This window comes from Polypterus senegalus, chromosome 14 (assembly GCF_016835505.1).
Source record: "Polypterus senegalus isolate Bchr_013 chromosome 14, ASM1683550v1, whole genome shotgun sequence".
Taxonomy (NCBI): Eukaryota; Metazoa; Chordata; class Cladistia; order Polypteriformes; family Polypteridae; genus Polypterus; species Polypterus senegalus.
In genome coordinates this window covers 94,921,396-94,945,567 of record NC_053167.1, presented here as the reverse complement: position 1 = coordinate 94,945,567, position 24,172 = coordinate 94,921,396, and the positions used below count along the sequence as shown (strand labels likewise).

Genomic DNA, 24,172 nt, shown 5'->3' with positions numbered 1-24,172 from the left:
GTGGTAAGGTGCAATCAAAAAATAAACATTTTATTTTATCCTTGAAATTGTGCTTGGTTGACTTGGTGGCTGATGGTTGGGGCTCTGGGGCAAAGTCCACAGCCTGTAAATTTAATTGGGTGGCATAAGCATTAAGCTGTATGTCAAAGACCTAAAATAAAATACATGCTTAACCATGGAGATCACCAGAAAGAACAGGTGAAATGTTTTAAATGAAATGCCCAACAGCATGGTTTCCACATTGAAGAAGAAAACTACACAAAAGAAAAAGTGGAAAGTGCAGCAGTTGAGGATCAAGAAAGCCTCGAAAAACCCAGTAACAAATCCAATGATGCTGGTGGGCTACAAACCTGAAGCACTGATTGCATGGAAGTGACAATACAATATAAAAAAAATACACACAACAATTCTCCCAATACTTCTCCTCTACTTTTAAACTTTAAAATTAGCTGATTATTACGATTTCTAACTAAATATTCCAATGAATACACTTGTCACCATACTGCTGCTTTGTTTGAAAAAGACAACAAACTTGTAAGAAGAGATTAATAACAAAAGCTAGCATTTGTTCCACAGTCCAACTAATTAAAATTCCCTTACCTGTAGTTAAAAGGCCGTCACAAAAACTATGTAACATTTCAAAATGTTTTCCTGGAACAGACTCCTGCTTTATTAATGCCTTGAGAGTGCAGGACATCATGTGAGAATAAACTGTACAACTAGGAAGTATGCTATGCAAAGAGGAGAAAATACAACAATATTATTAGCGTGTAAGGTTACATGCCAACATTGGCCAGAATAAAACTCCATTGCAAGAAAATATGGTGATTAATGGGCATTTTTTTACTTTGAACTCATATGCTCTACATAAGATATTGCAAATGTAAGCATTTTTTATAACAAAGCTCTTAATAATTAGAGAAAAAAAGAATACGACTGGGCAACACCTACTACAACAATATTCTGTTTAATATGAAAGTCTATTGACTGATTATTTTAAGAGTAAGCTATTACATGTATATTATTATTTTAGTTTCTTCATTGTCCACTGACTTCCAGCACACAGTATTATAGCATATATGAAATGAATAAGGGTATCTGTAAGCAATAAAAAAAATGACAGCACAAAAGGAACAAGCTTAAAATTATGACATTTTAATCAATAAATAAAAATCAAGCAAATAAAAGACAAAGCAAAAAACAAGTAGTGCAAGCAGCAGTGACAACTAATTAAATTGTGCAGTGTTTATATTCACAATGTTGCTCTTCCCCGTTTCTTAGAGATTTCTTAATACCCCTTTAAATAGGCCCAAGTCCCCTGTTTAAAGAACACCAACCTAGCACATTAATTAATGGACACAAGTGGGTCAGACTGATTAAGCGAACTCCTGGGAGAAGTTCAGCTATGCACTTATTTCATCCTCAGTGCTAAAATTTCCACCTCACACTCAATACAACAGCTTGCCCTACTTTCACTAAAATCTTATATAATGTATCTGTAAGGTGTAAACTTCAGTTATTAAATAACAAAGTTATGCTATTTCAACTTGTGGCAACAACCGACTCAACACTCTATGAATTCATCACTTAAAAATTTTATTTTCCAACTACAGAAATTGGTAAAATCAGTAACTGGTGTTAGTTATCCTTCTGTAATAAGTCACTGTAACAATTCATGTGGAAAAAGCAATATATTTAATGTGAATTTTGAAGTTTACCTTAAAATATTTATATTTCAACATAACCTAATACTTGTTTGAATTGCTAATGCTGGAGTGGCTAGTAAATCAAAGAAATACATTAGGTGTAAAATAAAATCTTGAACGAACTGAACATTTTTTGCCAAACTTAACTTTGTTTTTTTTGCCATTAAGAAATAATGTATGACATACTGTATATTAAATGTAGGTGAAGAGACATAAGAAATAACTAATAATAATAATAGAAGGCAAATTTATCAAAGTAAAAGTATACTATAACATAGATGTGTTTTCTCTTTAATATACAAGTGTTGCTGATTTTCACACTAGCCAATTAATAAAGAGGAGGCCAAGTTTGATGACAGACAAAGAGCAGAAAGCAATCTGCTTAGTTGAAGCCAGAAACTGACCTTTAATTGATAAAGTGTTTGGAGGAAAATATAGTATACAGTGCCTATAAAAGTATACATAGTGAATTTTTTTGACACAAATCATCAAAAAAAAAAAAAAGACTCTTTAATGTGATAATTAAAACAGATCTCTATAAAGTGATCTAAATTTATTATAAATATAAAACAAAATAATTGACGGTATAAAATATGTATCCCCTTTAATATTCCACAGCTGACTGTGCACACCTGAAGTGCACCTTATTTGGAAATTTGTAGGGATTAATGTACACAATAAAGACAAAATCGGCATTCCACACAACTCTGTGAAAGACTGAAGAGAGGAAGTAAGGGGATGGAGATAAGAAAATATCCAAGTCACTGAATATCCACTGGAGTCCAGTTAAATCAGTCATTAAGAAATGGAAAGGGTATGGCACAGCTGTAAATCTACCTAGAGCAGATGCATTGTGATTCAATGCTGTATTAAAATAATAAAATTTGAAAACCTCCAAGGGGGTTACTTTTTAGATGTGAAACCTATAGAGCTAGATGTGAAAATCTCTGCAATAAAAGGTGCAAAAATAGAAATTCAAAAGCAACCCACTTCTGGTGGCAAAACCGAGGCCAGCTTCCTATAAACATTAAAATGTGGACAAAATATTCAAAATCATAATAATAAAACTTCTGATCAACACCAATGTGGAAGTTACTTAATGCAATAATGAAAAAAATGTTGCTACAGCTGTACCATAGATACTGAACTCTTTTATTATATGTGGAAGTTAGAGTTAAATCCTTTATTGATTCCAAAGCAGTGTAATAAATGTGCGCACAGTATGCACTGCATCAATGGTGCAACATGAGAGAGAACTTTGATTATAAATACAACAATAGTGTGTCAAACTGCTAGCACAGACATTGATGACTATTACTGCATAATGGATTAGAGTACTAGGAAAATAGAATACTTGTAAACAATTCTTTCTGTTATCTATATCGTTATCACTTAGCTATAGTAAAATCCATGTCTTCATTATTTGAATAACCTTCAATCCATTAAACAGTTGATCATATTTTAAATATATATATAAATATTAAGGATTATTTAAAATACAGGACAGTATTTTTTGTCTTCAAGTATACGTTTGGAAATCCAATATTATTTTCCTCATATATGTACGTTAAACATGATGGTGTCAGTTCATATGAAATTAAGTTTAGTTTAGAATTTCTGGATGTACGTTCATTCTCTGCAGGACTTCTTCAGGCATACAAAAAACTGGGTTCACAGGCTTGATTTCCTCATCACCCAGAAGTGATAAACCAGCAATTCCAAACAGTGTATGAAAAGGATCCACCTAGTTAAAAAGAAACAACATAGAAGCGATTAACTAAAAATGATAAAGTGTCGAAAGAAAACAGCACTCATAAGCAATATTGTAATACTGCACTTACGTAATGGAAAATCCTACTAGGAAAAGATGTAATAAAAAGTATATAATTTATTATGCACATGTAATTTTCCAAGAAAGAAAAATCCACAAATACCTCTAAGTCTGTTAAAGTTGTACAAAAAACAAAAATACTTCTTCTTTGCCTGCAAGTTATCATAGAAACCTATGATTTGAATATTAAAACTAAATCCATTTTCCTTCAGCTCTCAGGAAAAAAAAAAAAACACAAAATACACCTTTACTTTTTTACCTCAATATTATAAAAAATATAAGGATGTAGAGGCTTCTAAAATAAAAACAAATTAAGGATGGTGGAAGCCGAGGCAACCTGGGATGGTAGGCCATATTGAAACATACAATAAAAAAGGAGACACAATTATGTCCATTTAGAGTTAATAATCAATTTAAAATCTTTTCTAGTTTGATTTAAAAAAAAAAAATCAAACATACATACACACACAAACTCTGAGGCAGACTGTTTGACGGTTGACTCAAATGATTTGTTTCTGGTGTACAGATTTAAGACAAAACAATAAATACTTGCCATATCTCCTGGCCTGTCAGCAAAGCCCCCTGTCTCCTCATCCTGGCAGGCCAAGATAAAACTACGCAGTTTATTTTTGTCAATCCAGTGGATTCTCTTAATAATTTTCAATGATGCCAGTACCCACCAGGAATAACAAACATCTGGTAACTGAAATGGTGACAAAAATGTAAAAATGTTGTTTTTTAATCCCCAAAACAAGGTATGGGATTTATTTGTCTTTTACTACTTTATAATAGCTTAGTTAATTAGGTACCAATTACAGAAAATACTGGAAACAAATTGCCTTTGTCCAAATAGAAATGAGTAAAGTGAAAATAAAGCAACACTTCACATTTAATAACAATGAAGCCTAGGGTATTAAAATATGGTAATGCTTCCTTTACTAAAAGCTGACTCATTTACAAACACCATTTTAAAATTGGGTTTTCTGAGCATGTCTCATTTTAAGCAGAGCTAAGACTTAAAGAAATATTTACACATATACTCCTGTCTCATTTATTCTCAGGCTGACAAATTTATTTAATAGATCTATTTAATTTATTTGTTGTCAAAGTGCTACCAAAAAAAAAAAAAGAATGTATTTTGTTAAAATACCTTTTCTGGTCTGCCATTTAACCCTCCTGATGGTAATTGTCTCTCACAGAGCCACCACCCAAGCAAGTCGGCATTTACATGATGCAGCTGATTAGTTATAGATAAGAATCCTGTGCAGCAATAAATCTGAAACAGGATTTCAAAACAAGGTTCAGATCATTTTTATTGAGCAAGAAAAATATGGCAATGTTTACATGTAACAATAAATAAAGTTCATGCATACTGTACGTTTTATGAAAAAGAAAGCACAATAGCTAATTTTCTTTCTTCAGTCCTATCTTACATCTATATCAACTGATGGACAGCATTACAATTCACAATTTATACTTTAAAAAGGGATTAAGAAATTGTTGGATCTAATTTTATATGTAGTTTCTTATGTCTTGTTAAGGACTCTTTGACCTTGATAAAGGTATAAGATAGCTTGGACATTCAGTAATGGATGAAGCAAGAGGAAATAAAATAAAGGCTGATAGTTAAATACTAGAGTCAGCTTATCTGACAGACTGGGATATAGCAAGACAAGGAGGGTCCAGTGGTGCTTATCTGTTGTCACAGCCAATGTCTTCTGTCACTTTCATTGTGCTATATCCTTTCAACTACTGCATGTGTGAAACCTGAGGTCTCACTGAAGGCGAATTCTATGACAGATCTCACTGCAACATTCTGTATTTTACATTAGCAAATCCTTAGAAGAGTTGCATAAACTAATTTAATAATATCAAATATTATTTTGTCCATTAAGTTTTAGTGATTCTGTAAATTTCAAAAATTTTGTTGTGGCATTATTTACTGCAATTTTTTTGGCTTAATTATGGAAAATATGCATGCAAACTAAGGTTTAACAATAATATAGCATACAATTTAATTTGAGCCTTAGCACAGTTATAAATAACTAACCAATGTACAGCTGCTGGTAAACATTATTACACTTAACGCTTGCCATGATAAAATCCCTGAACAGTTGTCTAAATAGGCACAATACACAACAGGAATTAAATCAGCTAATATGTTTAAAGAAATGAGAGTACGGTAATTACTTTAAGCCCCAATGAGAAATACTTTCCAACTTTGCTAGTATATTTACAATTTTTTAAAATACACATAAGTAGTAAATACTCTTGTTCCTCATTTTTAATTAGTCATATACTGTACAAAAGTATAAACTAATAATTACAGATTTTTTTTAATTGTTAAACAACTAAAGACTGAAAATTAATAAATTATTAAATAACAACATTGAGGTCCAAAATGGCTTACAAACTGAAATTTTTCTGATTATCAGAAAGAATACAACACATTAATAGATAGGTTAAAATAATAATAATACAGTAATAAAAAAATGTAAAAAGTAGCTATAAAATTATTATTTAAAAAAACAACAAAAAACACCTTTTTTCTATATCCAGGCTTACAGTACCTGTCCTGCATGAGATTCAGATCCAGGTCGGCATCCAAATCCTCCATCAAAGTTCATACACGAGAGAACAAACTCGACAGCTTTGTCTATGTTAATGGCGTCTAATTTGCCCTATAAAAGAGTGAAAAAAATGTTTTATTTACATAAGATTCAATACATCAGCTAACATATGGGTACTAAAAAGACAGTGTTGTTGAGTCTTTCCTCACCAGTAATGCCAGTGTTGCAGCTGCACAAAAGGAGAAACGTGTGTCTATTTCACCTGTAAGAAAACCAAAAAGATTTTATTATGCTGGCTAATTGTTCAGTCTTAAAATGAAAAGCTAAGACATTTTTTTAAGTGAAATTAATCAAGGATTTATTTTAGAATATAATGAAAATAATAACAGAAAAAGATATGTTCTACAAAATGACTCAACATTACATGCAGAATGTGCGACTGGAAAGCATCATGGCTAATGAGGTTCATGAGAAACATGGTAAGTCTCAAATGACCAATCACTGCATGAATCTCAACACCCACATGAACTCTAACAGAACCTACTGGGACACTTTACATCATCTATACAATTTAAAGGGTAGTTTTCTTTTTTTTTTACATTTTTTTCTTGATAGTTCGGGAATCTACTAAATGATAATAAAAGTAATCAGGAATCTACTAAATAATAATAAAACAAGAAAATAATATATAGGTATATATATATATATATATATATATATAGATATACATTATATATATATATATATATATATATATATATATCTATCTATCTATCACTGGTACAACAGAAAAACACAGTTTACTCCAGAATGTTATTTAAGAAAAAAAACAGTAAATACTAAATTTTAAAGCGTTTTTTTGGTTAGGATGCTCTCACAGCAATTGTGCTACATTGTAAAACACAAAATTTTTAAATTAAACACAAAAGTTTCATTCCTGTCAGTGACTTACTGTGTTACTCCAGCCTGCCAATAGACTTTACACATAAAAGGAAAGTGGTACTAGCATGATAGAAATGCTGAGTAAAATATATTTTACATGCATTGCATACAAACAGGAGTGCAGAGGATGTTCAGTTTTTTATTTCATCTCATATATGTGAATATTTTGTTCAGATATTCTCTAAAACTCACCCCATTTATCACCAGCAAATGAACCATCCTCTTGTTGCAATGATTTCACATATTCAACAACTTTATCTGTGTCTATTAAACTAAGGCTGTCATACAGTGAAAGAATCTGTAATCATAAAGAACATTATTAAAGAAAACAAAACAAATAAATGTGATAAATACTTTAAGTGAATAACACTGTGGCAAAATTGCACTTCCAACAGCCCCACTGTCACACTCCCAGATAGCACAACAAACAGAACATATATTAATTGTTTCAGCAATCTGTATGCTTGATAGATATAAAGAAAGAATTGAAGATTACATCTTGTTTAAACTGTTTTTTCATGCACTGGCAATTTTCTTAGTAGTCATACACTACAATTGAAATTGAAACCACAAGATTGGTGATTCAGATTCTATCACTGAACTATGAAAATATGCAGAAAGAAAAAAATTAAAGCAATTTGGTTAGGAAGTAATTGTGAATGGAAACATACACAGAATATACTTTGTTCTTCGGTAAAAATCAAACAATCCGTAACCATTTTGTCTAATATTTTATTATTATATGAATCCATTTTGTCTATGCACCTAACTTCTATGGATAATAAATGTAAAACTAGCCACATACTACAGTACAATGCTAATGAAGCAAAATCAAGTATGTTCTAAAATATGTGATTACGCGTCTACTTTTTGAAGGTGATTAAAGACTGAAACATCTGCTGAAGAGTCCAGGGTGTATTTTATAGTGGCAAATTGTGGCACCCAGTTCCACCATGAAATAATATTCCAGACTTTTTAGTTTTTTAAATACTTATCTGGATATGTTTGGTTTACATATAGAATTTAAAGAGATTGTTATTTTCATGCTATGTTATTTTCACTTTTACTTTAAAACTTTTGTAAAACAATACTTGTCCTTTATTTCCGCTGAGCTGCCTGGGGGTCCATGGATCATCTGTCTTTTGCTGCTGCTGATGCCTGTCATGCTTGTTGTGTTGTTTTAAGAGCTGGGAGCACATGATGCGTGTCTGCCAAAAGCAATCCAACAACTGCTAGGTTAGATGCCTGTGAACTTGTTTTAAATGATGGCTCACTGCCTTGTCTCAGGTGACGTTGTAAAAGCAATACTTGTCCTTTATTTCTGGCCCCGGGCGTGGTTAAATCTCTTTCTCGCATGACGTATAACGCTGCTCGTGTTGCTGCACTGCCCGTCGATCATTTTAAAGCCTGTACAGCCACTATCCTTTTTGCCACTTCATGTCTCTGCTGTTCGCGTTGTGAGGAGGGAGGGTTAGGGTGCCTGAATGCACGCAAGGAGAAGTTGTCGGATCATCTGCTGTGAGCTGAGTGTTTTGCTTGTCGCTTGTCACTGTTTTAAGAGCTGGGAGCAAGTTAAAGTGTCTTTCTTGGGACTTAAAATTGTCTTCTGAGAAGATCACGTCTCGTCTCCCTAGTCTGCCTCCCCAAGATTTTTTTTTTTATAATAGAGAGATTTGTTCAATGTCATGGTGGTACAAAGGTATCTTACAGCGCCATAAATATGGGTTATGTTATGTCTGCTCACCAACTTTGTTGAGTTTGTCCATTTTCTCAAAACTTGTAGGGGTTTCCTGTAATTCATCTAATAAATCAAAATGACATTTACTAAACTAGCACAGGGTTGGTGTGTACATTAGGGTGCCATGGTGTGGACTGGTGTTCTATTCAAGGTTAATTCCTGCCTTGCACCTGACGCTAACAGGATAAACTGTAACTTCTAACAACTGTGTACCGGAAAGTAAAAAAAAAAGGTTCAGAAAATGAATGAATAAACACATTTTCAATTAATTTTAAACTGTGAACACCAAATTCACATACTTATCCATATCATTAAATTCAAATACACAATATTCTTATGTTAAAAAATGAAGTACTATCTATCTTAGATATAATAACTGGTAGCTGTGTTTTATCCAAGTTGATTTTTCATCATTGATTCTGCACTGATATACTGCACCTAATTTTTTAGATTTTAACCAGCTAAACGGAGTTTGTGTGTGCACTGATAAGGAAACAAACCATTGCTCGGTAGAGTCAAGTTCAAAAGTACAATATCTGTTGTACATTATTCTGTACAGTAATCATGGCAAAGCTATTATGAATTATAAGAAAAATAATGTATTACACTTATTGATTCACCTCAGATAATGCAGAACCGCGATAAATCGTGGGGCAGGGATGATCTGGGCTCAACTGTAATTTAAAACTGTTTAAAAACACAAGAGGCTCAAAATGCAGCAAATTAAGATTAACTGTAGGTAAACAAATCGTGTATGAGGTATAATACTCAGAGAATGTAGGGCATTATTAGATCTCACTGCAATGTTATACCTCAGACATACAGGGTCAGAGCCAATATTTTATGGTTACAACCAGCTCTAAGATTTGATTATGTAGTATGAGTACAGCAGCATTGTGAACCTAGCCACAAGGGATGCACAAACCAGTGTGTTTCTTTGTGACAGCCCCAAGCCCAGATAAATGGGGAGGGTTACATCAGGAAGGGCATCCGGTGTAAAATTTTGCAAGATCAATATTTGGACAACAATACAAATTTCCATATCGGATCAGCTGAGGCCCAGGTTAACAATGGCTGCCACCAATACTATTAGTCAACAGGGTGCTGGCGGAAATTGGGCTACTATTGGCCAAAGAAGCAGAAGACGACGGGGGGAGATGTGTCTGGAAGCAAGAGGAAGGTAAAGAGAGTGGAACTGAGGGTAGGAACTTTGAATGTTCGCAGTATGACTGGTAAGGAGAGAGAGTTAGCCGATATAATGGAGAGAAGGAAGGTTAATATATTGTGCTTGAAAAAAAAAAAAGCCAGGTGGATCAGAGATGGATTCAGATTGTTCTATCATTGTGTGGATAGGCGGAGAAATGGAGTAGGGGTTATTCTGAAGGAACAGTATTTCAAGAGTGTTTTGGAGGTGAAAACAGTGTCAGACAGAGTAATGATTATGAAGCTAGAAACTGGAGGTGTGATAATAAATGTTGATAGTGCATATGCCCCGCAAGTTGTGTGTGCGATGGATGAGAAAGAATATTTCTGGAGTGAGCTGTATGAAGCGATGGACAGTGTACCCAAGGGACAGAAAGTGGTGATTGGAGCAGATTTCAATGGAAATGTTGGTGAAGGGAACAGAGGAGATGGGGAGGTGATGGGTAGGTATGGTGTCAAAAAGAGGAATGAAGAAGGTCAGATGATAGTGGATTTTGTGAAAAGGATGTACATGTACATGCTGTGGTGAATATTTATTTTAAGAAGAGGGGGGAATATAGGGTGACATACAAGAGTGGAGGAAGATGAACACAGGTAGATTATATCCTATGCAGAAGAGTCAATCTGAAGAAGATTAAAGAATGCAAAGTGGTGGCAGGGGAAATTGTAGTTAGGCAACATAGGATGGTGGTCTGCAGGATGTTGTTGGAGATCAAGAAGAAGAGGAGGAGAGTGAGGGCAGAGCCAAGGATCAAATGGTGGAAGTTGGAAAAGTAAGACTGCAAGGTTGAGTTTAGGGAGGAGGCAAGTCAGACACTGGGTGGCAGTGAAAAGCTGCCAGACAGCTGGGCAACTACAGCAGAAGTAGTAAGGGTGACAGTAAGAAGGGTGCTTAGTGTGACATCTGGAACGAGGAAGGAGAAAAAGGAAACCTGGTTATGGAATGGGGAAATCAAAAATTTAAATCACAGACTGGTCCAACTCACATCAATTTCATCATGGCAACTCATAATGTGACTTAGTAGTGTGTATGGTCCCCACTTGCCTATATGCACTCCCGACAACGTCTGGACATGCTCTTGATGAGACAATTCTTTTTTTGTCGCTCCAGTGCGCCTGTTGTCACTTTCATTTGCAACAAAGCAGAAGAATTTGATTTACAATTGCTTATGCTTCCTTACTGGATTGAATGGTATCCCTGAAGCTTAACTCACTTAGTGTTAGACTGTGATGATTAAGTGTTCCCTTAATGTTTTGGGCAGTGTATATACAGGTGCTGTCCCGTTTTAGGGGTGAATTTGCAAAAATGAATTGACAGTCTTTTTTGGATTAAATTATACATTCTAATAAAGATTAATATGATAAGAATTTGTTTAAAAAGAGGGATGTCTTTCACCTTACAACAATTAACATGTTGCCTTCTTTCCTTATCACTTACTAAATAATGATACTCCTCTTCACTAGCAGAACCTGAGTTACTGAACAAACTGTTCATTTAGCAGTACTCTGAGGCACATCTTTGGATGAATATGGTTTCAGAGGATCACCATTTTCTTAAGCAAATCGCCACCCTCTAAACCATTTGAATCATTAGGGCACCATACACAATACTCCATTAGTCAGAATCCTCTAATTTTTTATTCCTTCAGTGAAATAACATTCAAACAACACCTTCATAAAACCTTGTTCCTGAAAAATTCCTTATAAAATGCTACCATATAATCAGATCTATTACTCTAAAGTACAGTATAATTAATGTTGCATTACAATATTTAAATTGATAATCATTTGTGAAAAGGAAATTATATATGATTGCTTAAAGTCAATTTTGTTATAGCTTTATTTTGACAGAATTTAATAACCACAACACAATTTTAAAAAATTAAGCATTAAACCATTTACCTGCACTGCACTAAGTGTATAAAGCAAGTGAGGATCATGGCCTATGCTGGCACTAATCCCTCCACAGTCATGCTGACAGGATTTGATAAATTCTATTATTTCATCTTTACTCATTCGTGAAAGCTGTCCCATAAGATCCATTACTGTCAGACCCCAATAGATTCCACTCATTCGCAGATATTCTGAAAGAGTATACTCCTGTTAAAGACAAAATGTTAAGAGTAGATAGGTCAATAAGCCATGCAAATTACATTTTTAAATAGATCCAGTTCAACTAAAGTTAATATTAACTTTCATTGATTTTGCAATAGGCCAACTGTACTCACTGCATAATTGCACAGAGGACACTACAACCACCTAACAACTATTTTATCTGCAAAGCATAACATTAGACAAATATTGTCTATTTAGAAATAAAGCTGGAAGCACTACATTTTTAGATACTTTTAATATTTGAAATTATTGTGTGATTAAGCATTACATTTCTCTTCATTTTATTCTGTTTAATCATTTAAGGCAACTAAAACAATGTTTTACAAAAGAATACAAAACTACACTATAGATGATTCATTTTACAAATAATTTTATTGTGTTACATAAAATTACATGTTATGCTATACACAAAACATTATGTATGCAGTGTTTCATCCTCGGGGTATGAACATTGTCCAGATAATTGTGCATTAAAGCTTATGAGAAATGAGTAAATGTAAACATTATTGAACAAAAAAGATTTTTTTGTGAGGCAGAGTTCAAAGAGATACATGAAATGGAAATTTCATAAAGAAAGTAAACAGAAGTTTAATTTTGCAGAAATGAAAATGATCTGTTATAGCATTATATGTGTTGTCTGTTGGGTTCTCATTCAGCAATTTACTTTCCATATTCAAGGATATACTGCATACTATTCAGGACCTTTGAACTGGTTTTAGCCCTGTCACCAATTGTGCAGTTTGCATGCTCCTATGTCTCTGTATCTGCTTATCCACAAAACGTACAGGTTAGGTAACAAGACAACTTTAAATTGACCCACTACATACAGCAATTTGTTAAGGTTGTGATTTTTGGTCAGCTGTTGCTGTTACAAATAACAGAAATATAAGAGCTATCATTGTAAACAAGTAAGACGATTTTGTGGAAGACTGTGATCAATTCAATTTTGTAAAGAGTGACAAACAACTTTGGTATTATTTATGTTTAAATCCAATCCCATGAAAGAGTTTTGTTTTTTTTTAGTTTTCTTATAAAGACATCACGGTCTTAACGATTTGCTAAATTCAATTTTGTAAAGCTTTCTAAAGCATTTATTGGTGCAAATGCTTGCTTTCTCGTCTCCTGAGCACTCAAATTTTCCTCAAGCAAAAGCTACACTATAATAATGGATCTTCACTCCCCCTTGTGGAAGTTAAAAATATTGCCTACCACAAGCAGCAACACAAGCTGTAAAGAAAATTAAAGACACATATTCCCATGTGGTCCACATTGTAAATAGTACATGTACAATTTTCATAGTCACTATTTGTACTGATAAGTACTGTCTGGTTGGTGCCAAATTCTGACCTGTCCATTTGTGTGCCTCAGCAAAAATCAAGATTCATCAGATCAGGCCACATTGTTCCAGTCTTGTTCAAGTTTGGAGAGCTTCTGCCCAATGCAGCCTCAGCTTTCTGATCTTGGCTGACAGACACACAACATGGTCTTCTACTATTGTAGCTTATCTGCCTCAAGAGTGGATATATAGTGCATTCTGAAATGCTCACTACAATTGTACGGTGTGGTCATCTGACTTAACATAGCCTTTTTGTCAGCTCAAACTAGTCTGGCCATTCTCCTCTGACCTCTCCCATCAGCAAGGTGTTTTCCGTTTGCCAACCTGCAGCTAAATGGATGTTTATTTGCTTTTCCTACCATTCCAAGTAAACTCTAGAGAAGGCTGTGTGTGAAAATCCTAGGAAATTAGAATTTACAGAATACTCAAACCAGCCAGTCTGGCACACCAACAATCATGCCACAGTCAAAATCACTGAGATCACGTTTTCTCCATTCTGGTGTTTGATGTGGACATTAACTGAAACTCCTGTGCTGTATCTGAATGATTTTATGCATTGTGCGGATTCCACAGGATTCACTGATTAGATAACTGCATGGATAAGCAAGTGTACAGGTATTCCTAATAACTTGCTAAGTGAGTGAATGTAAATGTTTAATGCCTATTTTCTAAAAATAATTACACTGTGGGAAAATCACTAAAGAAAGAAAGCTTCCAAACATTGCACCATAATATAAAAAGACAATACTATTGACTCTTATAAATACAAGCCAGTTAGCTTCATAAGCAATTCAAGAGTTTTAATACATTCAACTTTAAAGAAAATTATGAAAACACATCTAGTTAAAATGTAGCAACAATCAATCTGCATGAACTTGGCTGGGGTTATGTTTCACTAATATAATAAGTAAGAAGCAACAAATCATTTGATCAGTGGTGCATTTATTCCACATTCATCATGAGTTTCCAAAGTTTTTTGACAAGTAACCTCAGCAGAGGTTAGTGCTGAAACTAATTATATGAAACCAATAGATAAAAGAACCGATGTAAAACATCTTAAAACAGAACAAGTAACATAATAGAAATAAGAATTTTTTTTTAACAAAAACATACCTTTAGCATAAATAACCTAGCAAAGAAGTAAATAACAAGCTGGGTTAAATTTGCATATGACAGTATACTAAGCCGAACTGTACATACCCTGGAATCCTCAAATTTATTTTAAGACACATGTCAGATATATAGCAGAAGAAATTTAATATATATGATTTGCATTTTCTCTGCATCTGTGCAGATATTTTCCATGTGTTCCAATTTTCTCCAGCATCATAAAGATGAATGTATTAGGGATTAAGTGTAATATTTAAGTTAGCTTTGGGTGAAAGAGTGCAAGTGCACACTGTAGCAAAGTGATACATAATCCAAGGATGATTCCTTGTCCCATGCTACATGCGACAGGGTCTGGCTATCTGCATCTATTACTTTTAACTAGATTAAGTGGGTACAAAAAGTGTATGACCTTTAAATATATTTGAAATAATGTAAACCTTCTCATCTGGTTTTTTTTTTTATTTTGTTGATTTTATTAAAATCAAATAACATTCCATACAAATAGCTCAGGTTTTACAAGAAAAAAAGTTCGAAACAAATCAAACCCTACCTTTGAGGAAGAGAGCTAGGCCAGCACTGTAAAACTTTATACTAGTAAAAATAAGTAAGTAGATAAATTAATAAATGAATAAAGATAAATGGAGTAAAAGAGGGGAGAGAACCTGCTTCCTCAATTTAAATGCTCATACTAAAAAGTTATTGAGCAGATCCTACCAGGTTTTGAAAAAGTTTTGTACAGATCCTCTAAGTGTGAATTTGATTTTTTCCAGTTTCAAATAGTATAAAACATCAGTTACACACTGACTTAAAATAGGTGAGTTAGGATTCTTCCAGTTGAGCAAGATAAGTCTACGTGTCAGTAGTGTAGTAAAGGCAATTACAGTTTTTGTCCTTCTCCGCTTTAAGCCCATCTAGAAGTACACCAAACACAGGCTGTTAATGGGTTAGGAGGGATTGTGACGCCCAGGCTGTCTGAAAGGCATTTAAAGATTTTGGTGCAAAATGATGTTAATTTGGTGCAGGCCCAAAACATGTGACCCAGTGAGGCTGGAACTTGATTGTAATGTTTGCAGGTTGGATCTTGCCCTGGAAACATTTTGGACAATTTTAAATGAGAGAGATGCGCTTGATATATAATTTTGAGTTGAATAATTCTATGCTTTGCACATATGGAGCTCAAGTAAATTCTGTGCATTGCTACTTTCCACTTCTTTTCTGAAATATTGAGTGAGAAATCCCTTTCCCACTGTTCTCTTGCATCTTTGAAAGCAAGGGACTGTAAAATAGTTTTATATATTATGAAAATGCTGTTCGAGTCCTCAAGACTGACCAATATTTTTTCCGGCATAGCAGTAGGTGGGAGGTGAGGAAAATTGGGCAAGTTCTCTTTAACAAAGTTTCAAATTTGAAGGTAGTGAAAGAAATGTGTTGCTGGAAAGCTACATTTGGAGTCTAATTGTCCATAGGATGCAAAGACGGTGTCTATGTACAGATCTCCAAGTGATTTAATCCCAAATGTTTTCCAGGCATCAAAAACTGCATATGTTTGAGATGGTGGAAAAAGGTGGTTCTTGTGCAGAGGTGCCACAGATAAAAGCTTCTCTATATTAAAATACTTCCTACATTGGTTCCATATTCTGATTGAGTGAAGGACAATTGGGTTGTTAGTATATTGGCAATAACTTGTATTTATTGGCGTGCAAACCAAGGAATATAAAGAAGTACTGTAGGATTTTATTTCTATTGCAGACCAAGCCTGTGTATATTCTATCTATCTGTTTGTGCCCATGGCCATGATTTTATGGCTTGTATGTTTCCTGCCCAGTAATAAAATTGAAAGTTAGGTAGAGCCATGCCACCTTCCACCTTAGGTCTTTGTAGGGTCGCCCTTTGGATATGTGGATGTTTTGAATTCCAAATAAATGAGGTTATGGCTGAATCTAATTTCTTAAAAAATTATCTGTTGATGTATATTGAAATGTTTTGAAATAAAAAGAGAAGCTTATTCCTCCAGCTAAAGTAAGATGAAGGGTTGACCATCTATGCAATTCTTGCTTAATTTTTTCCATACAGACTGCAAAATTTTGTTGATAAAGAGCTTTATGTTTACTTGTGATGCTTACCCCTGGGTATTTAAACTGATCTGCGATGATAAAAGGTAAGGTGTCCAATCTAATATTGTATGCTTGAGAATTCACTAGGAAGAGCACACTTTTATTCAGATTGATTCTGAGACAAGAAATCTTTTGAAATTCTTTTAGTGCTGTTAGGACTGCCGACACAGTATTTTGTAGATCTGATATACCACAACCCAGCGACAGGGGATGCACAAACCAGTGTGTTTCATTGTGCCGGTCCAATATCAATATGCGGACAACAATACAAATTTCCATATAGGATCGGTCGAGCCCCGGGTTAATAACGACCGCCACCAGTACTGTTAGCCAAAAGGGTGCTGGCGGAAATTGGGCTACTGTTGGCCGAAGAAGAAGAAGGAGAAGAAGGGGAGATGTGACTGGAGGCAGGAGGAGAAGAGGAAATTAAACAGAGTGGAACTGAGGGTAGGAACTTTGAATGTTGGCAGTATGACTGGTAAGGGGAGAGAGTTAGCAGATATGATGGAGAGAAGGAAGGTTGATATATTGTGCATGCAAGAGACTAAATGGAAGGGGAGTAAGGCCAGGTGGATCAGAGGTGGATTCAATTTGTTCTATCATGGTGTGGATGGGAGGAGAAATGGAGTAGGAGTTATTCTGAAGGAACAGTATGTCAAGAGTGTTTTGGAGGTGAAAAGAGTGTCAGACAGAGTGATGATTATGAAGCTGGAAATTGGAGGTGTGATGATGAATGTTGTTAGTGTAAATGCACAGCATGTTGGGTGTGCAATGGGTGAGAAAGAAGATTTTTGGAGTGAGTTGGATGAAGTGATGAACAGTGTACCCAAGGGACAGAAAGTGGTGATTGGAGCGGATTTCAATGGGCATGTTGGTGAAGGGAACAGTGGAGACGAGGAGGTGATGGGTAGGTATGGTGTCAAGGAGAGGAATGAAGAAGGTCAGAGGATAGTGGATTTTGCCAAAAGGATGGACATGGCTGTGGTGAATATGTATTTTAAGAAGAGGAAGGAACATAGAGTCATGTACAAGAGTGGAGGAAGATGCACACAGGTAGATTACATCCTATGCAGAAGAGTTGATCTGAAGGAGATTGAAGACTGGTGGTGTCAGGGGAAAGTGTAGTTAAGCAGCATAGGATGGTGGTCGGTAGGATGGCGCTGGAGATCAAGAAGAGGAAGAGAGTGAGGGCAGAGCCAAGGATCAAATGGTGGAAGTTGAAAAGGAAGACTGCAAGGTTGAGTTTAGGGAGGAGGTGAGACAGGCACTGGGTGGCAGTGAAGAGTTACCAGACAGCTGGGAAACTACAGCAGATGTAGTAAGGGTGACAGCAAGAAGGGTGCTTGGTGTGACATCTGGAAAGAGGAAGGAGGAAAAGGAAACCTGGTGGTGGAATGAGGAAATACAGGAGAGTATACAGAGGAAGAGGATGGCAAAGAAGAAGTGGGATAGTCAGAGAGATGCAGAAAGTAGACAAGAGTACAAGGAGATAAGGCACAAGGTGAAGAGAGAGGTGGCGAAGGCTAAAGAAAAGGAGTATGATGAGTTGTATGAGAGGTTGGACACTAAGGAGGGAGAAAAGGACCTGTACCGATTGGCTAGACAGAGGGACCGAGCTGGGAAAGATGTGCAGCAGGTTAGGGTGATAAAGGATAAAGATGGAAACATACTCACAAGCAAGGAGAGTGTGTTGAGCAGATGGAAAGAGTACTTTGAGAAGCTGATGAATTAAGAGAACGAGAAAGAGAAGAGGTTGGATGATGTGGAGATAGTGAATCAGGAAGTGCAACAGATTAGCAAGGAGGAAGTAAGGACAGCTATGAAGAGGATGAAAATGGAAAGGCCATTGGTCCAGATGACATACCTATGGAAGCATGGAGGTGTTTAGGAGAGATGGCAGTGGATTTTAACCAGATTGTTTAATGGAATCTTGGAAAGTGAGAGGATGCCTGATGAGTGGAGAATAAGTGTACTGGTGCGATATTTAAGAATAAGGGGATGTGCAGGACTAAAGTAACTACAGGGGAATAAAATTGATGAGCCACAGCATGAAGTTATGGGAAAGAGTAGTGGAAGCTAGGTTAAGAAGTGAGGTGATGATTAGTGAGCAGCAGTATGGTTTCATGCCAAGAAAGAGCACCACAGATGCAATGTTTGCTCTGAGGATGTTGATGGAGAAGTATAGAGAAGGCCAGAAGGAGTTGCATTGCGTCTTTGTGGACCTGGAGAAAGCATATGACAGGGTGCCTTGAGAGGAGCTGTGGTATTGTATGAGGAAGTCGGGAGTGGCAGAGAAGTACATAGTTGTACAGGATAAGTACGAGGGAAGTGTGACAGTGGTGAGGTCTGCGGTAGAAGTGACGGATGCATTCAAGTTGGAGGTGGGATTACATCAGGGATTGGCTCTGAGCCCTTTCGTATTTGCAATGGTGATGGACAGGTTGACAGACGAGATTAGACAGGAGTCCCGTGGACTATGATGTTTGCTGATGACATTGTGATCTGTAGCGATAGTAGGGAGCAGGTTGAGGAGACCCTGGAGAGGTGGAGATATGCTCTAGAGAGGAGAGGAATGAAGGTCAGTAGGAACAAGACAGAATACATGTGTGTAAATGAGAGGGAGGTCAGTGGAATGGTGAGGCTGCAGGGAGTACAGTTGAAAAGGTGGATGAGTTTAAATACTTGGGATCAACAGTACAGAGTAATGGGGATTATGAAAGAGAGGTGAAAAAGAGAATACAGGCAAGGTGGAGAAGAGTGTCAGGTGTAATTTGTGACAGACGGGTATCAGCAAGAGTGAAAGGGAAGGTGTACAGGACGGTAGTGAGACCAGCTATGTTGTATGGGTTGGAGACGGTGGCACTGACCAGAAAGCAGGACACAGAGCTGGAGGTGGCAGAGTTAAAGATGGTAAGATTTGCATTGGGCGTGACGAGGATGAACAGGATTATAAAGGAGTACATTAGAGCAGGGGCTCCCAAACTTTTGGATGTCAAGTACCACCTGAGGTTAAATGAGTTGCATTGCGCACCACCTACACCTTGTTGAAAGGGAGGGAGAGCTGTAATGGGGGTTTCGGGTCTAAACCACCCTGAAATCTGAATAAAAGTTAAAGAATTGGAAGAAATTATGCATAAAATTAATTAAAAAATGTGTCCATGTACATAAATTGATAAATTCCGCCCCAAAACTAAATCCTGCCTTCGGCCTGTATGTGACGCAGTTACTGAAGACAAAATGGTATCAGCTTTGTGCTTAGATCTAGTGACTACGATGCAATACAGCGTCAGTGCACGTATAACAACAAACGCGAGCGGTTTTTGTGAGGCAGAGTTACTGAAGACTAAATAGTGTTGGCGTTGTGCTTTTATCTAGTGACCAAAAGCTCAAACAGTGAAGAAGTAGCAGTTGACTTCCCCGAAACGGAATTATGGTAGCGTTAAATGAACTAAATACTGAATAATAGGTTTTATTTATTCAGATGACAAATTTCACACCACACTAAATTTGGGAATCCATTTATTGTATTTAAACAGTTTCATTGGTTTTTGCTCACAACAGGCCTGTCATAAAGGGTTTTGCACAGATAAATTAAATTTCAGGGACCGTGATGCGTACCACCTGAAAAGGCTCCAGGTACCACAGTTTAGGAACCGCTGTAATAGAGGGTCAGCTCAAATTGGATGGTTGGGAGACAAAGTCTGGGTATATTGGGAGATGGATGCTAAGGATAGAGCTGCCAGGGAAGGGAAGACCTAAGTGAAGGTTTATGGATGTGATGAGAGAGGACATGCATGTGATGGGTGTAACAGAACAGATATGGAAGAAGATGATCTGTTGTGGCGACTGCAGCCGATTTTGCATGAATTCCCAGTATCAATAGCATTTCAACAATGACATTGGGTGCATAAATATTTATCAAAATCACTTTACAGTTAAATAAATTACCTATGACAATCACATCTCTCCCTTCAGGATCAGATACTTCAAAGGAGACTGTTCTATGTATAAAAATTTCCACACCTCTAGTTTTCTTTGTAAAGCTGGAATGGAACATTGCATTAGTCCAGTCTATGTGCAGCAATGATTTTGCCTTTGTCTGTGTTGGTGAATTGCATTGATTGATGCCTTGCTTAATAAATAACGATGGGTCTCCTGTAAAAATACTATTTTAGTTCTTGTTTAGACCTGTTAAGATGGAGAGAGTACTTTCTGCAGAAACCTCTGAGAATGTATTTGCTCTTGATTTGCATATAAATTCTGTATAGTTCTTGTCTGGATTCAGGCCTTTAACATTCCAGTTCACAAAGTTAACTCTCCAGTCTTTGAAGACATTGCTTCTGAACTTCTGTTGTCATTTTGTAGTCTTAAATGAAAATAAGACAGCTTTGACTTTAATTTCCAATTTTCCCAGGGGTTATTGCCATGAGGCCTATTATTATGTTGGCACTTATAATTATAAGGATTAAAAGGACAGATTAGAAGTAGCTTGCTCACTCCCCACCCCCCCCCTTTGCCTCCTCACGTGAGGCTGGACCCCACTTCCCAAAGTCCCAGTCCTCTGACATACCTAGAGACAGAGCACGTCCAAAACAACACAAGACCCCCAGCAGTGGCGTATGAGGAATAAAATTGAGATATCTATTGCCAAAAGTTTTTTTTATTCTGCTGCTTATACTGTACTTGTGAGTAGCGGAGCAATGCTAATAAATTATCTATGTTTCAAATTACCTGCATATTTCTAGTCTGAATTTCTTGTTTTTTTTTTTTTTTGTTTTTTTTTTACAAAATACAGTATAGGCTACAGTGTAAGTAACTATCTTGAAAAGTAATTATCATTCATTTTTTGATAATATATTTAATCCGTTTTACAGATTTACAAGATGCAGCACAGATATACTGTGATTTAACCCTAGTGTACTTTACTTTTGCCCATTAAATAAAGTTCGTGCCTATTTGTACCTGAAGGTGTTAAATGGGACATTTATTCACCCACATATTTTCATTATTACATACATGATGTTCTATAATTACAATAGTAACTGGTGATAATAAAGTCTTTCATTATATCCCATCTTCATCCTTTGTGTTCTTGATGTAATCAAATTTTAATCTGTCTGTTTACATTTTTTGACTCCAGTTTTATTACCAACAAAACACACCAGTAAACAAAGTGTAAAACAAGAATTCTATCATCTGGATACCATTAACTATATGGTTTTTATAGTAACATCGCCATCTTTATGTAATCAGGCTGCACAGTAGTCCAGCACAAAATATAATCAGCAAAAAAAAACGTTCTGACTTTCAACTGTTTTACTTTCAGTAAACTTAATGTGTAAATATTTGTATGAACACTAAAAGAGTCAACACCATAAGACATAAACTAAAAATGTTTCACAATGTGTCCCTGAATGAAGGGAGGCTCAAAATCAAAAGTACCAGTCAGTATCTGGTGTGGCCACCAGCTGCTTGAAGTACTGCAGTGCATCTCCTCCTCATGGAGTGGACCCGATTTGTCAGTTCTTGCTGTGAGATGTTACCCCACTCTTCCACCAAGGCACCTGCAAGTTCCTGGACATTTCTGGGGGAATGGTCCTAGCCCTCACCCTGCGATCCAACAGGTCCCAGGCGTGCTCAATGGGATTGAGATCCGGCTCTTCCACTGCGAGGATGATCAGCTGTCCTTCCTGTCTCCCTGTAGCGCTGTCTTAGGCGTCTCACAGTGCGGACATGGCAATTTATTGCCCTAGCCACATCAGCAGTCCTCATGCCTCCCTGCAGCATGCCTAATGCATAGATGAGCAGGGACCCTGGGCATCTTTCTTTGGGTGTTTTTCACAGTTAGACAAGTCTCTTTAGTGTCCTGCGTTTTAGAACTGTGACCTTAAATGCCTACTTTCTGGTTAAGGTCTTAACGACCATTCCACAGGTGCATGTTAATTAATTGATTATGGTTAATTGAACATGCATGGAAAACATTGTTTAAACCCTTTACAATGAAGATCTGTAAAGTTATTTGGATTTTAAAACATTATTGTTGAAATCGCAGTCCTGAAAAAGGGACGTAGTATATAATTGGCAGATTCTTTGATAACAGTCAATGTACATATACTGATTTCAAAAATTGATATGTTTCAAATACAGTGTCATTTAAAACACAAAAAGGTTTGTATAAAGAAGTACTAACACTGACATTTATGAAGTTTAAACAATAAAATCAGAGAAGTTTCCAGCTTCAACAAAGAAAGGCAGAAAACACAGACAACACAGTCATATAATTTTAAATTTAAAACAGCAGCAGAATAAAGCACTAGTGCTAAAACACAGGTTGATAATAGATTTACGTAAGGCAACAAATAATGTTGATTATAAAATATATAAGTGTTTAGAAAATATAATACATACATAATCATCCTTCTTTGAGCCATATGCTGCAATGTAATCAGCATGTTTGTCCAGCAGTAATGTACTGGGAGCATCAGCCTTCATAACAACATCTTTAACTTGAGTTCCCTGGAAATACACACAAAAAACAAGCTTTGTTACCGATAGATTTTAACCAAAAAAATCTATTACTATGGTTTTCTCAAAAAAAGGTTGTAATTTTCAAAAATACTTTCAACTTTCAAATTTTTTAAAATATATTTACTAATACATTTCAGTTTTATTCATTAATTTGATGGAAAATCATCAAAGTAGTAATCTCTAATAAGCGTGGCATATCTGTTTTATATTCCAACTAGTCTATTGCTAATAAGGGACATAACTACACATCTGCATACTTTCAATTTTTGTTTAAAGTATTCTTCTAACAGATCACTATAACAAAAGCATTTTGCACAAATCAACAAGACATTTCGAACTTTTTCGAAGAATGCAGACTTCTATTATGTAGGGATGAGGCTCACGACCAGCAACAAGAGGTTCCACAATACAGCTACGAAGTATTTTATACATTTTTAACATATTATCGGGATCTTCATTTCTACCACAGATAAGAATATTTAAATAGAAGCACAAGGACCTGAAAATATAGATTAAGTGCTTTTTCCCAGTAGGCTTTAAATTATTTTTAATTGGTGAAAAATATTATTAGTCGCTAAAGATGTCGAATTAAAAGGCGGTACGATACACTGAACTAATCAGTAAAACCACTATTAATACAGATAATAGTACACTGAATGACAGTAACCGATCATCGACTCACCATTCTTGGATGCTTCTTACTTCCGCCTCCTGTCGCAGATTGATGACGCAAAGCGGCGGTATGCCATCCCTAAACGCCCCTCTTTCTCTCTCGCTCTCTCTCGCGCGCGCCCTCCCTCTCTCTGCCCACTTTTTGTTTGTTACATAAATAATAGAGACGACTGTTCATATTTAATTCTATGTAAATATTTTAATATTTATTGGACCTTCGTGAAGTATTATTACAAATTAGGTGGACTTACGGCGTTGTTACTGCCGGTATCAGCTGTGAAGCAGCAGGAGGTACGTTAATGCTCAA

At 35.9% G+C, this 24,172-nt stretch overlaps 1 protein-coding gene across 1 annotated transcript; it reads right to left on the bottom strand.

Annotated features, from left to right (window-relative positions):
• Nucleotides 1-1,134: 1,134 nt before the first annotated feature.
• On the bottom strand, nucleotides 1,135-23,939 carry rabggtb (Rab geranylgeranyltransferase subunit beta). Its single transcript, XM_039734869.1, has 9 exons — nucleotides 23,876-23,939; nucleotides 23,074-23,181; nucleotides 11,893-12,090; nucleotides 7,242-7,347; nucleotides 6,317-6,369; nucleotides 6,108-6,218; nucleotides 4,688-4,813; nucleotides 4,091-4,240; nucleotides 1,135-3,450 (listed from the first exon to the last, which is right to left on the bottom strand). Exons 1-9 carry the CDS (start codon nucleotides 23,876-23,878, stop codon nucleotides 3,310-3,312), a joined length of 996 nt encoding a protein of 331 aa, XP_039590803.1. The 5' UTR covers nucleotides 23,879-23,939; the 3' UTR covers nucleotides 1,135-3,309.
• Between the last annotated feature and the right edge of the window lie 233 nt (nucleotides 23,940-24,172).